Source organism: Gymnoscopelus braueri (assembly GCF_963280865.1).
Source record: "Gymnoscopelus braueri genome assembly, chromosome: 5".
NCBI lineage: Eukaryota > Metazoa > Chordata > Actinopteri > Myctophiformes > Myctophidae > Gymnoscopelus > Gymnoscopelus braueri.
The window spans coordinates 31,387,353-31,402,868 of NC_137606.1; the positions used below are offsets into that span (position 1 = coordinate 31,387,353).

A 15,516-nucleotide genomic window follows, 5' to 3' on the forward strand; every position below is an offset into this window, starting at 1 on the left:
TGTCCTAACATTCATGTGTGCCTCCATTACATTTTTAAGGAAGAACAAAAAAGACGTGGCCATTTAGTTTTGACGGAGATTACATTTGATGACTCAGTTTTGTATATCATGCCAAATGTAGAGGAATATAGTAATAAAATGAGATATAACAAAGATTGCCTTTCTTTTGCACTTAAAGTTGGTTGCACAAAACACAAATTTAAACAAGTTATAGATATACACACAAGTTGCTTTATTTTTAGGTTCCCGTCTCACAGTAGTTTGAATTGAAGGCTTTGTTTTGATAGATTTCCCATGACTCTATAAAACTAGAACATGGCTGCCATGCAGCAACAGCTGCAGTGTTCAGACACCAAAGCTTCCATTGATTACATTAACAGTTTTCCTCCCCCTCTCTATCACTTACTCAGACACAACAGTACTGAGTGTATTACTATTGACTATCAATATGCCCACAGGGGCTTTCCCATTGGACAGTGTGATTTAAAGGCATAGAAGGTAATTTGTTCAGCATTAAATATATGTTTAATGGTGTAAATGTGTTGCCTTAGGAACACATCAAAATGAAAAAGCTAAGCAAGACCCCCTTTGATCATGTCAGCATAATATTGAGCTAACTATTGATATTTGGCTTAAATAATGAACTTTGAATCTTGTTTTATTCTCACAGTAATTAGACAGCAATTCATTAACAGCACACATTACACCTTGGAATTGATATTATGGCAGTAGTTATGATCTCTGGCATATCAACTCTTTGTTTTACGTGTTGTGTAGATATGGAATAGTATTCTCCTGTACTACTAAGGCATAGCTTTGTTTATTACTTGATTGCTGTCACCTTTGGCACATTCAACTGTGTGTGTGTGTGTGTGTGTGTGTGTGTGTGTGTGTGTGTGTGTGTGTGTGTGTGTGTGTGTGTGTGTGTGTGTGTGTGTGTGTGTGTGTACGTGTGTGTGAGAGCTTTCAAAGGTGAGACAATTCCAGACATTCAGTCAGTTTCTTTCCAGTTAACTACTAGTAGCGGTGCATAGTAGCTATACAAGGGCTCTCAACACCAATGGAGGCACGAGTGCTGAGTACAGTGTTTGGGTATGTGGGCGTGCTGGGTGTAAATCGGGTCAGCCAGGGTTAATCCATATGGATTACCCACAACATTTAGCAGGAGCCGCCCATATCTCCTCCCTCCTTCCTCAGTGCTCCATCTCGCTCTCCTTCTCCCTGTTACCCCCATAAATCTAAGGAGGGAAACAGGGCAACAGGAACTTTTTAGGGTGCAGGAGAATAATGGGGTCTGACAGACAAATCCCAGAGAAAGGCTTCTCGTCTGCCCTGTTTGCCCCCCCCCAGTCCCTCTGCTGGTCTTTCCACACGTAGGCTAATGGAGGCCTGCTAAGACTCCGTAGGTCCTCATATTCATTATATTCAACACACCAGAACGGACAGACAGTTCTGTTAAATGTCCCAGCTAAAGGATTGCATTGCATAACGTACAGTACAGAATCATCCGTTAGTTGCTTTTGAAAGTTTAATGTAATTTTATGGAGAGATATTTATTTAAGTCCCATTGGTTTGTGCTACTTTTTCAACTGCTTAAATTTGAATGCGCTTTTCTTGAGCATCATTTCTGTTGTACAGTCTCCATGAAGGACATAATTTTTCATTTAATGTGGGCGCAGTGTTTAACCTTTAGTTAATGCAGGCAGATGAGAATGTTTAGCACATTCCTACCGTCTTGCAAGAAATCAAACTTATAATGTCTCATTTCTCTTCTAGCCAATCGGAGCTCTAAATCCGAAGCGTGCGGTGTTTTATGCCGACCGCTATGAGACGTGGGAAGATGACCAGACGCCGCCATGTCACTACAACTCCCACTATTCCACTGCTGCCTCTACCCTGCAGTGGCTTGTGAGGCTAGTGAGTACACTCCATTACCTCAACCAATACTTTATGGTACTATAATGTTATATCCAGGGATCTGGCAAGCATTTCGTCTTGCCCCTATATGAATAGGGACGAGGCAGAACCCCCACTGTAAGAAAATCATTCTTGCTGAGTTTGCATTAGGTTGACTGTCACTTGTCAAACTTGATGTTGGCGCTCCTTTGAGGTCTGTCGGTTGGAGGATAAGAACGCCCACCTTGATGTGCATACAGCCCAACATCTCAATTTGATTGGCCCCTGAGTTCCACCAGAGAGCCCCAGAAAGAGCATTTCACAGGCCAGTAAACTGGCATATGCGAACTAAATAAAGAGTGGCTGGGTAATGATTTACAGGGCCTGCTGTGGCAGGTTTATGTGTTTCAGACAACCCAGCAAGTGCTGGCAGACATGTCCATCAAGGTTACTGAGCACTGTCCTCATTTACTGTGGAGGAGGTGGAGGACACATATGTACTCTCACATAATCTGTTCCCTCCACAAGGCAGGCCCACACGACCTGCCCAGCCTCCCGCGGTTCGGACACATTTGATAGTGAAGAGACAGCTTATTAATTTGAAAGAGCTTGATGGGGAGTTTTGTACTGTAGTCCCCCCCCCCCCCTCATTAGTAAGGGACTGATGAATTGGGAGATCTCCCCAGACAGTAGTTAGACTGGCCTTCGTGGCATCACTCCCACAATCCCTTTCTTCCGCTGGTGAGTGATCCGTCCGCCACAGCCCATGGTGTCCACCATCTCAGGCTGAGAACACCAAATATGAGCCAATTACCACCATTACTCACTGTATTCAGGAAGAGCACTAATTAACTCTCCCTGAGGCATGAGAACAGTAAATGAGTGACTGATCTCCACAGACTTACTTTAGGCTGGCACAGGAAAGGATAACAATGAAAGAATGCTGCGAATTACAATTCCGTCTTCTCACTTTCAAGTCCTCATGTTCCATGAGAAAGTGATACTATTTTACTGTGACTTTAACACAGTGTTAGAACTTGATTTTGATCATGTACTGTAAGATGGTGACTTCATATTTGTGTGTGGGGTTTTGTTGAACTTCCTGATATGGAATAGTATTCTCCTGTACTACCAAGGCATAGCTTTGTGTATTACTTGATTGCTGTCACCTTTGGCACATTCAACTGTGTGTGTGTGTGTGTGTGTGTGTGTGTGTGTGTGTGTGTGTGTGTGTGTGTGTGTGCGTGTGCGTGTGCGCGCGCGCGCGCGTGCGTGCGTGTGTTCTTTCCTACATAGGAGCCCTTTACCACGTTCTTCCTCAGTGTCAATAACAACAAGTTTGACCATCCCGACCGCACCTTTTCAGCCATTGCCTGCTCCTGGAGGAATTGCCAGAGGGACACCTCTGATGTTAAGGTGAGAAAAATAATGAATGCAGCTGTTGAAAATCACATGCTATTTATAATTGTACTCAATCCTTTCCTCATGTCACTTTTATTCATCTGTAAACATTGATTTCTACAAGACTGAGAATAACAATTGCCTCTTACCAAAGTAAAGTAAATATGGGAACAAAGGCATCCATGATTGATATGTGATGGGTGTCTTAAAACTTTAAACTACGTCAAACCTTTTCATCATCTATAACCCAGATGTCTTACTCATGTTGTATATTTGAGGATATGCATATGTAAATCTAGGGATGAACAGTAGTGTATTTACCTATCAAGTTAATTACAAGTGATGTGTTTCTGCAATATTTGGACAGAACACACATCCCTTCAATAATATGTTTACTTCCTCAGGTGCTGTGCCTCTCCATCACTGCCATTAAAGTCAAAGTCTAGAAATGTCTCAAATATATACCATGAATTATAAATGGCATATCCAAGCAGTGAAGCACAAAGACCAACAGTACACAGGTTTCACACTAAGCCCAGAGAAACACACATTTGATTCAACTCATATTTGAAACAAAACATGTTTAAAAATAGAGGTAATATGCCTGTGCGTGCGTTTAGTGGTGCTTGTGAACAAAGGCTGTGTCTGCGAGAAAGACAAAGCCCTCCCTCTGCAAACCCACAGAGCAGTCGCTGAAAACGCTGAACCCTGCTGATTCGCCTCCATTTTGCCCACTGCATAACACCACAGCATGGGATATGCACTGACCTCAAAGTGTCATATATTTCTAGCACACCCAGCATCGGGTAGTGTTGCCCGAGGCAATTAATAAAGCATTAATGACAAAAGCTATTTAAAATGTAGTCTTGTATGTACAGACAGGGCTTTTACATGCCAGGACCTAGGGGAAAGCGGCCAGCAGTCTAATATGCGAGGCAGACATGGAGAGCTGCAAACCAACGTACAGTCGAATAGTCAAACGCCACCCTGTTAACAAATACAGCCTACTTTAAACCACTTGTATGCCTGCATGCATTAGTTTTTACACACATAGGTTGTCCTACTGATCTATTACAGAAAAGGAGATGTGTCCTGCTGTGGAAGACTGGGCTGAAACATAGCGGTATTTCATAATAAATTACAGGCATAGAATTATTACACGATAGCTTGTTTGGTTTACCTATGGTGCATTAGGCGCAAACTGTGAAGCAGAGCCAATATTATGACTATTAGATCATATCACATGGAGTCTTTCATATCATCACCCTTTCTCCTTTTCCTGCTAATTTCCCCAGTTTCGCTCGCTACAAAAAATTTTATGAAACTAAAAACCTCCGCAAAAAAACAAATAGACCCACACTGGCTTCCTGGCGTGCATTGCAGACAGATTTTGGCAAACACGCAAACCGACAGATCGACAGACGTGCACATGCACGCGCACGGACGGGTGCGCGCGCAAACACAGAGTCGCGCTGTGTACACACCCACGGCGTGTACTGATTGAGACTGAGTGGAGTGTCCAGGGTTAAGGTCAGCTACAGCCCAGTGCGGTGAGTGGCTCATCAGAGTTCTGATTAAAAGGCAGCGTGTTTTTACCAGGGTGCCTCCTTCATTAACCCCGGCCTCCTTCAGCAGTAATGACGACAAGACCAGGGGAGGCAGAGCCCCTGACGGGGATGACCTCCTAAAAGAGCAAGTCAAATGGAAACAAGGCTGCACTGGCCAGCCCTCCACCAGCCAAGCCCCTCACCTCCACAACCACCCTATCACCCCATCATTAGTGTGCATCCATACCTCCCACTTATTTCCGTGTGCGTGCATGTGTATGTGCATGTTTGTCAAGCAGACACAGCCACACTAAGGGGATCGGAGACAGACTTGGCTCCCTGTGAACATACACACATATATATATACACTGTCACACACACACACACACACACACACACACACACACACACACACACACACACACACACACACACACACACACACACACACACACACACACACACACAACACACACATACCAAAACCGCCACCATGCTGTCTGAAGGAATCCAGCAGCACTCCACTGGTGACAGATTTTGACGAACGTGTCATTAAGGTGACACAGTGTAAAGCAATGGAGGCTTGTGTGATTGACTTGTTAGCCCATTACGATGCTGTTGCAGAATTAATGGCTGCCAGGGGAGGTGGGCTTGAAAACGGAGCTGGCAGTTTTAACGGCTTGGTGCTGAGTTACGGCAGGAAGTTTACAAACGAAAAAGAGGAGGGAAAGTGTGCGAGAGGGTGGAAGAGAGGGAGGAAAAGCTAGTCTACTCCCTTCCCCGCTGTCGTGTGCAGAGGGTGAAATGTGACCAACAGCAGACCTGGAAGTTTTATAGAGCTGTACCATGTCATGCCAACTCCCTCTCTCTAAAACCTAGTGATTTATGGGAGCCTAAAAGCCCCATATGTTATGCACCCTATAGGCATGATAAAACTCCACGGCATTACTGCGCCCTGCCATCATAAAACAAGCCTAATACAAGGATTTAAAAATCTTATGGCCGCTTTCACGATTTGGGTCCACTCATGAAACGTCAACAACAATACTTTGTCCTCATTAGAAAGCTATTTAGAAAATGTTTTCTTAATGAGGACAAAGATGGTGGAGCTACATTCCTGGTGTGCATATGCCTCATTGTGCATCGCCCGCTCAGCTCTCATGGGCTGCACGATCAAGAGAATAGGGGATTAGAGTAGGGACAGTAGAATGAGCGAGACTTGATTTATACGTTTGGCAAAAAAACTTTTTTCTTTTCTTTTCCAAGGGTGATGTCATGATGCTTCAGTATAGCATTTATACGTCCTTTGGGAATGGTCCTTTCTGTAAGCCCAGGTAAATGTTAGTCCTCTTGCTCGGGCCTTGGAATCACACTAGGGATAACATTGAAGGCTCGTTTTCAACATCGGCTTCCCCTCCTCCATGCCGGGGTCCTGACCCCATCACCAGAGCCCAGCGACTGGGGAGAAAAACCCCACTCAGTTCCAGTTTCATTTAACTCAACAAACACCTCAGTGTAGAATAACCTGACTAGCACCTCTCAGCAGCTCCGCGTGGCCTGGTGTATGGTTTGTCTGTGTTACCTTTTCCCCTGGAGTGTTCCTCGCTCTCATGTGGATACACTGACTTTAACAAATAAATCTGTTTAGCCATCATAACATTTCTATCTTTTTGGGTAATTTAACCCTGAGAGTGTAGAAATGGTCCATTTGGGGACCATTTTTACACTCAGAGTTAATTAACACTGAGGATTTTACTGCATGGATGGGGGTGGCTGGTTGATAGAAAACTACATTACTGGACCTTGTGAACTTTTGCAATGATGAGTGAGTTACGTGCTGATACCCGATCCCCGTCCGGGGATATGAGCACCCAAAGTATGTGCAGTTTGGGTTATATGCGCTGTCCACAGACAGTATATCAGGGATGGAAAGTGACTACTTAGTACCTGCAACAGTCATTCTCATTCTCTCTTTCTCTCTGTCGTTTGTGGGCGTTTAGGAGCTAATCCCAGAGTTCTACTACCTCCCAGAGATGTTTGTCAATAGCAACGGCTACCACCTTGGCATGAGAGAGGATAGGGACATGGTGGGTGATGTGGACCTGCCAGCCTGGGCGAAGAAACCAGAGGACTTTGTTAGGATAAACAGAATGGTAGGAACCTATTTTATTTTAGCATATTTAGATGAACATATTCTCTTCAATGCAGCTCACCCAGTATTTTCAACGTGCAATTCATGACATACTGCTACAGCGCTTCAGCATTTTCATTTGCATTATAAATGAATTCTTGCCATGCAATATATGAGTACAGTTTTCATATTTTAGATGCTCTCATGTTATTCAGGAGTGAAATCATCGTCAACCCCGCTCCCCCTGCATCCTACAACAGTACGTGTCTCCCTGCCTTATTCATAAAGCATAATAAAGTGCACCGCTCGATACTAACACAGTACTCCTGACCCCAGTGATGTCACTAAAGGACACAGCCAGTAAGAGTGGCCTATAATGTTACCTAATGCCAGGACTCATCAATCATGACTTGGCTGCTTGCAGGGCCTGTGTGTGTGTGTGTGTGTGTGTGTGTGTGTGTGTGTGTGTGTGTGTGTGTGTGTGTGTGTGTGTGTGTGTGTGTGTGTGTGTGTGTGTGTGTGTGTGTGTGTGTGTGTGTGTGTGTGTGTGTGTGTGTGTGTGTGTGTGTGTGTGTGTGTGTGTGTGTGTGTGTGTGTGCGTGCGTGCGTGCGCGCGTGCGTGTGGTTTTAATCAGGAACGGCTATTTGCATGCAACATGGAGCTCCCAGCAGGCATTGAGGGAAACGGAGAACCAAATCTCCTCTGCTGTCAGACATTGGAATCACATGGATAGTCATAGCTCAGCAACCATTGCACATTCTATAAATATACTAAATGCAACAGTGTTGATATCGGTCATACACTTGAGCAGACATAGACTGCACACTTGTAAGGGACCGCAAACAGACAATATAGTTCCAGCTCAGAATGCCAAGGAACAAAGTTCCAAGTGTGATGTGTAGCCTGAGGTTAGAGGCTGCTAGTGGTTCCAGCCAGAGGACCAGAGGTGGGGGAAGGGCTGTGGGAACACACTTGACCTTTTCAGCAGGAGTGACAGTGCAGGGCTGGGAGGCCGTCTCACGGAAGGTGACCTTTCCCCATACTTTACCCACCACGCTGCCTGGTCAGCTACGCCAGCCTTTGTACAACGACGAGGGTGCTGGTGGTGGTGGAGCACCACCATACATACGTTACAGTATGTGGCATTAAGACCAGGTTGCTCAAATGAGACACGAGGATCACTGAAGACTGGATCGCACAGGGGATATTTTGAACATTTTGAAAGGTGCTTCTATGGTGTTGCGCTGCGTTTTTAGGCCGATGTTTACGCAGCCTGAAAACTGTTGTCCTCCATTTTTGTCTCTCCTTTGTTCTGTTCTTTTGCCAGCCTACACTCTTGCCTACTCTATTATTTCATCTCTCTCTCTCTCTCTCTCTCTCTCTCTCTCACTCTCTCTTCTCTCCCTCCTCCCTCCCTCCCTCTCTCCCATTTCTCATCTTTGCATGTGCCACTTTCAATTGCAGTGATATGCCCTGTGGCTAGCTCAGCCTCTGTGTGTGCTAGAGCTGGCTTTGTTGGTAATGGCTGTTACTCCTGACGGCGAGGGGAGGAGTGTAAATTCCTACAGAAAATCCTTACACCATTATAATAGGGAATTAAAGTTTTGTAATGTAATGTGGAGCGATACATCAAACATATCCAACACACAACTTCCATACCGAAGGTATTTTCTAATAATTATCTGCGCCAAGATCTTGTATCTAAAACATTTTACAGACACTCCTGTAAGAAATCTATCATCGCTTTTCACACTCAAGTACTTTATCAATGTTACCCCTGCAGACGGTTTACGGTAAATTGGATACCCATTAGCATTGAACAGCTTTCTTTGTTTCCATGTGAAGATAGCTGGTCATTATTTTTAATAGATGGAGAAATGTGATATGCGTTCCCCAGAGGGGTGCTCTGCTCAGCATGAGCTGATCACAGTTTGTACATAAGGACAGTAGCCTCCATGTCTGCTGCATTCCCTACTGTACATTCTGAGCCTTTTTCCAATAAAACATGGCCAGTATTTAGCCATTTTAATGCGAGCTTTATTTTTCTCCTTGTAATAGTTCCTTGTAATAATCTCAGTGATACACTGTAGTTTCCCTCTATGGTCAGCTTGACTTGCTAGGTGGAAGTTTTTTTTTCTTCATCAGGCTACGTTTTGCAGTTCTCACAATTGTGTTGTGTACTATTTTGTTTCTTGTTGTGTACCAGTTCTGTTTGTTGTTCCCCTCCCTCCTGTGCTCTGCTGTACGCCTCTCACCTCTAATTGCCCTGTACTTCTCTGACAGGCCCTGGAAAGCGAGTTTGTGTCATGTCAGCTGCATCAGTGGATTGACCTTATTTTTGGCTACAAGCAGCGAGGCCCTGAGGCTGTGCGCGCCCTTAACGTCTTCCACTATGTGACCTACGAGGGCTCTGTCATCTTGGACGGTATCACTGACCCTGCAATCAGAGAGGTAGGACACTCATGTCACCATGGAGACCAAGTTGACCCCCACCCATGCCTCGTATTCAACCACAGATATACTGTACTTCTTCCTTCTATCCTGTTGCTGTGTCCTTAAGCGCCCAGTGCAATTGGTGCATGCACCGGGTGCATTTATATCAAGCATCTGTCAATCATTTAATGTGTCATGCAAATGTAACCCACAGGAGAAACAGGCAGCACTGCTGACTCAGCAACTTTGCATCGAGATTAGACTCATCTTTTAACGACCTGAATTATTAACTCTCTCCGCCTCAGATAAACACTAATCTTTTAATAGCTATATCCACCGGGAGGAATTCAGAATACGTCCCTCTCCTCATTAGGATTTTATGTTGTCGTTTTTTCCCTTTGACTCTTGAGCATTTATGATCTCTCCTTCCTCTATCAGATCAATGAGTGTGAGCTGGTTTGAGGTGTGTGATCAATCATCGGAGGTCACTTGATCAATAGACAAGAGAGCGAATCTGCTCGTTTTTAGCTAATTAATTGAATATCTATTAACTGGTCTCTTCACCAGCAGAACTTGTGAATGGCTTAATTGCATGGCGAGGATAGGGGAACAGGGACTGCAGCAGCTGGCATGCATTGTGGGGCTTTCCAGAGTGAGCTCCTCTCTCCCTGTGATATCCACCATCTGCTGTCTGCAAAACAAGTCATTTATATACTGTCACTTCCAGGGGCGCCTTTATTTATCAAGTGACCACTATGCAAATGATTTTGCAGCAGATACAGGGGATCTAATTATCAAACAATATTGCGAAAGCTTTGGTTTCCATCATTTCATGGAACATTTTAGACAATGGCAATTATTTTGTTTAGTTTTTCGCATCAGGCTCAGGGTTTTTAGCTGTCTGCCGCGCTGCCTACCACGAGAGCTGACAGTATAGTGTTTGTTAGCTTCACATTAGGAAGCCAGACACTCAAGAGTCCCTAATTGTCGTCGGTTGATAGTCACTATTGTGACATGCAGATCTATTTGTGCTGGAGAGAGAAATTAGCTTAGCTAATTACAACTGATATGATGCTGTTTTGATGCGTACTAATTAATACATGTCTTACCGCACCCTCAATCAATATTCTCTCACTCCGGGGTTACCGATGCCTCTTTTAGCTCAATCCCAGCCAAAATTCGCAGGTCTACTGAACAGGTATAATGAACCAGGTATGCAGGTATGCGAAAATATATTAACTTAATTGTAAATGATGTTCCTTGTTTATTTCAGCTTTAAAGTTCACTGTAATTAGTTTTAGAATGCACCCTGGTATTTTGATTATTTAAATTCCAAACATTTCAACAATTTGATTGAATACAGAGTCCTTTCACAAGGGACTGTGCTGTCATTATAAAAGTTCTACTTTGCTTGACTCTGTCGCAGAATTTAGATGATTTGTAAATTAGACGATTTCCTGTTTCTCAGATCGACCTTTTCTCTCCTGTCATCTACTTTTTTAATTACATGATCCCATCAGATTTAGAGTTTACCGGATCATTTAACCACATTATAAACCCTTAAGTATTTTCAGCCCATAGGTGTGCATGAAGAGGAAGTGCTTTCCCTCCCTCCATTCAATAGCGCAGTTTCTCAAACCTTTTCATGTCAAGGACCCCCAAGTTTATATTTGTCCACAGACCCCCATCTGAAAATATTTTGTGCCAGGAATCCTCCATACAAAATGTGTGTGGTTAAAATGTATACAAAAGATTCAAAACATTTTCAAATCTGCAAGCAGACCTGCAATCTCCCAACACGTCGTATGGCGTAGCGTTGTGAGCTTGCAGATCGGCTACTTTCAAATAGCCGGGCTAGAGGTTAAACTGATGCTATATTGATAACTTCGCTGGGGACCCCCTGGAAGCCCCTCAAGGACCCCAGGGTGGCCCGGACCCCACTTTGAGAACCATTACAGATAGAGAGTAGAGTCCAGTCGTCAGGTTGCCTGGCGGAGTCAACGGAAGGTGCTAGCTGCGTGCCTCACTGGGGTCGGCTGAAGTACGACAAACGGCTTCAGGGTATTGATTCATTCTGGCGTGACAGGTGAAACTGGAGATCTGGCATTAGTCGCTGCAATTATGACATTTGAAATGTCAAGAAATTAGAGGACATAATAAGAGATCACATTAAAATGGCTGCACCCTCTGACATGCTACTGGGCCTCTGGTTGTGAGTGGGGTGACAGCTATACTGGGCATGCTGCCGGAACAGCAGCCCTTCGCCTTGATGCTTATCCTGACAGCCTTCTCATATGGAAAAACATGACAGCAACCCCTTGATTCAGACCCCGCTGTGTCACTCACATGTAAACAGACAAATTATGCATCATTGGGGCTTCTCTCTTCCACAGCTGCCACTACCTCCAGTTGAAAGCCCCCCCACCCCTCCCATTACTGTTTGTTGTAAGGACAAACAAAGAGAAAAGAGTGAGCTAGCTAGCCAGTTAAGGGCTTCTGGTAATGGCAGAGGCTTTGAAACAGCCGACGTGCGCTTTAAGCTGCCGTCTCCATATAATAGCAGTGATGTGACGTGAGCATTTAAATGCCTGACCTTAACAATGAGAAGCTGCCTTCATATGTAATACTGTATCTAACGTAGGACATTCTGTATACATTGACTGTGATGATAGCTGCGCGTGAGGCAATAACCTATTGGTGCCGACATCCTGGTCTTCTCACACACACACAGTAGTCTCGATGTTAAATCAGAGACTGTCACTCAGCAAACACCCAAGGGGCAATCCTTTGTAGATATATTAAAGGATTAAAATCAATCCATAGACACTAATCTAAAGCAAATTTACATTGGTATGTCAAGAATGGGCAGTGGTTACATCTTACGATAACTTTGTAGAGGACTTAATTCAAGGGAATTTAGATACAACAAGCCTGAATAAATAATACAAAGTACTGTACTTCAGTGTTTAGTTCTGTTTGTGTGTGTGTGTGTGTGTGTGTGTGTGTGTGTGTGTGTGTGTGTGTGTGTGTGTGTGTGTGTGTGTGTGTGTGTGTGTGTGTGTGTGTGTGTGTGTGTGTGTGTGTGTGTGTGTGTGTGTGTGTGTGTGTGTGTGTGTGTGTGTGTGTGCGCGTGCGTGCGTGTTGAAGACATATTACAGCAAGCAATTTGTACTCCATCTCATACCTGTTGTCCAGGAAGGTGGAAGGTGGTGCTGCATATTTGTAGCTCCCACGACATGTTCTCAGGTATTGTGACTAAGCATGATCCCACGCTGCTTAGTGGGCCAACGTAGGGCCGTGTCTACATTCTGTCTGACAGAGTTGTGACGGTGCATTGCATGAGTGCACGCACAGATGCGTGCTGTGAGACCTCTATACGGAGCCTCTGTTGCCAGCCTGGGAACCAGCAGATAAAGCGCTGCACCCACTCACCTCTGAAGTCTTTCACTGCATCCAGGAGACATGAACGCAGAGAGACAGACATACAGACACACACACGGTGTGTTGTGATGGATGTTTGGTGTTCACCCAAGCAAGACAGTTGTTGCTGGGAGGGAGATCAAACAGATGGCTTTGGCAATAAGTGTCACTTATCAGCCAAAAAGCAAAGCCTGAAGTGACTTAAACTAATGAACTACCTGTTAAGTGTTCCTAGATCTCGGTGTGAGATAGAGATACGTTTCTGACATACCGGTACCTCCAAGAGGATTAGTGTTGAAGCACATGAGAGATATTGACATGTTTTGATCATGTCGGTAGAGGACATGCTCTTGAGTTAACCTTCAACAATGACAAGCCCCCACCACCACCATCACCACCACCCTTCACCCACTCACACATGCTGCTAAAAAACACCTGTCTCACGTTCCCAGTGTAAATAATTGTTTGGAGTCAAGGTTTTCTGAGATTACCCCACTAGTATATTCCACTGCAAAGTTTTCTGGAATCGAATGGTTAGAAGGATATTATGGTGATGTTTTCCACATGGCCCTCGCAAGCCTTTCTGATCTTTGTATCAAATTTCTTTATTTGAACAGACGTTATGACCTTTACTCCCAAAGCCTAACCTTAAATAGCCATAATGTCAGTCGCTTATTACTTGACAGGCTGTGTTGTAAAGAAACGCTGACTGACACTTAATGGTTGCCAAATGTGCTTGCCAGCTCACGTGGAACCTCCACTGGCGGTTCCACGGTGCTCACTCAAGGACACGTTCCCCCTGTTTTTTGGTGCCGCTCACGATAGGAAGTGACCAGGAAGTGTTGGGGGGCCTGCTTGGCTTGCAGGTGGCCTGTACTAATTCAGCATCACCTCAGAAGTTCTAGAGCACACTTCTTCCACTGTGGCATGTGATGCCCAATGGAGGCTGTTGATTGTGAGTGGTGTGTACAGGCAGGGGAAAATGAGAGCCAGCCAGCCAGTCAAGAGGGCGGGCAGGCGGGCTAGAGGCTGAGGGATGTATGTTCCATTGTGCACAGTGGCATTGACAGACGTCTACAAGCTCCCCTCTGATGGTGGAAGTGGCTCCAGTCACATCAATCACTCCACTGTGGAGTATCCAGTCTCAGTCAAGCTCAACAGCTCTGTCTCCCCCCCTCCCCTCTTTACTGGAGGCAAAGGGGACACACTTGCATCTGCACAAATGGCAGACCTTTCCCAATAAGTAGAAAGAGTAAAAGTAAAATTAATTTGGTTTAGTTTATTTTAGTTCTGCTGTATGATACCTGCTGTTTCTCTTCTCAGTCACAGGCAGGCATCCAGACTAACTTAAGACTATTCTTATCTGTCAGGAATAATGGTTCATCACGATACCCTCACTTCCTCACAAATGCTGGCCTTTTCGCTGTTTGTATATACCGTATATATATTTTTCTTTGCCTCCGTTGTTCATGTGCCCTCTGTTCATATACGCGCGTGCCTAGATGTTTGTGTGTATGTGTTAGCGCTTGCAAGTGCTCTCTCCCTTTGTTTCCGTCACAATAACATCTAAGAGCAGGCCGGCCTGCCGCAGTCCTAGCTGGATGTCACTCCAGGTTAACGTTTGTGCAGCGGGGGCCCCTGCGCCTGGAAATGGGAATGGTTAACTGAAGCATGTTAATAGGAAAAGGCTTGTCTCTTCCATACTAACACTTGGATGACTCTGCAGGCTGAGGGGGGAGGGGGAGCACCCAGGCGGATTGGGACTGCACCTCTTTCCCTTTACCCCCCCCATCCCCCCCATCTCCTCCTCAGAGGCACGGCTGAGTTAGGATTTGCTTGCATTGTCAAGTAACGCATTGACCCATCACTTTGATGCATATTGATTGTGACAGCCGCTCCTCTCGCTCCTCTCTCTCTCTCTCTCTCTCTCTCTCTCTCTCTCTCTCTCTCTCTCTCTCTCTCTCTCTCTCTCTCTCTCTCTCTCTCTCTCTCTCTCTCTCTCTCTCTCTCTCTCTCTCTCTCTCTCTCTCTCTCTCTCTCTCTGGCTCTCTCTCTCTCCTCTCTCTCCCCCCGCAGGCCACAGAGGCGCAGATCCAGAGCCTTGGACAGACGCCATCTCAGTTGCTTATTGAGCCACATCCTCCTCGCAGCTCCGCCATGCACCTGGTGAGAGCAACGGGCATGCTGGGAAAATTCACTGCACTGTCTCTGCGGCGTGAGGGAGGGCGTGAGGGAGGGCATGAGGGAGGAGGTGAGGGAGGATGTGAGGGAGGGCATGAGGGAGGGCGTGAGGGAGGGCATGAGGGAGGGTATGAGGGAGGGCATGAGGGAGGAGGTGAGGGAGGAGGTGAGGGAGGGCATGAGGGAGGGCGTGAGGGAGGGCATGAGGGAGGGCATGAGGGAGGGTGTGAGGGAGGGCGTGAGAGTGCACGCACAGGCACTGATGAGTGCATGCATGCAGATGTGTACGTTTGGGGCGCACCGTTAAGAGCGATGAGTTTCGTCTGTGTTTTCCTTCAATCTGCTTTCGCATTTGTATCGGTTAGCAAAAGAAAGGCGATGTTTCGCCTTTTTTATGCACCACGTCGAGGTCACAGTGCAACAACTTCATGTGTAGCAGCTGTCCTCATCATTCCTATACTTGTTAATGTATAATGGTGTAGTGTAGAGGGAAGAGTGCTCTCTGC

The 15,516-nt window shown here is 45.4% G+C and overlaps 1 protein-coding gene across 1 annotated transcript in view; it reads left to right on the plus strand.

The window, feature by feature from the left end:
* The window catches only part of LOC308086198 (neurobeachin-like), a gene marked incomplete at its 5' end in the record, with an annotated part of 275,853 nt that overhangs the window by 245,968 nt on the left and 14,369 nt on the right, over positions 1 to 15,516 (plus strand). Inside the window, 5 exon segments of the mRNA XM_080429641.1 lie at positions 1,777 to 1,917; positions 3,193 to 3,312; positions 6,845 to 6,997; positions 9,260 to 9,427; positions 14,906 to 14,995. Of these exon segments, the coding sequence (XP_080285767.1) occupies positions 1,777 to 1,917; positions 3,193 to 3,312; positions 6,845 to 6,997; positions 9,260 to 9,427; positions 14,906 to 14,995 (672 nt within the window).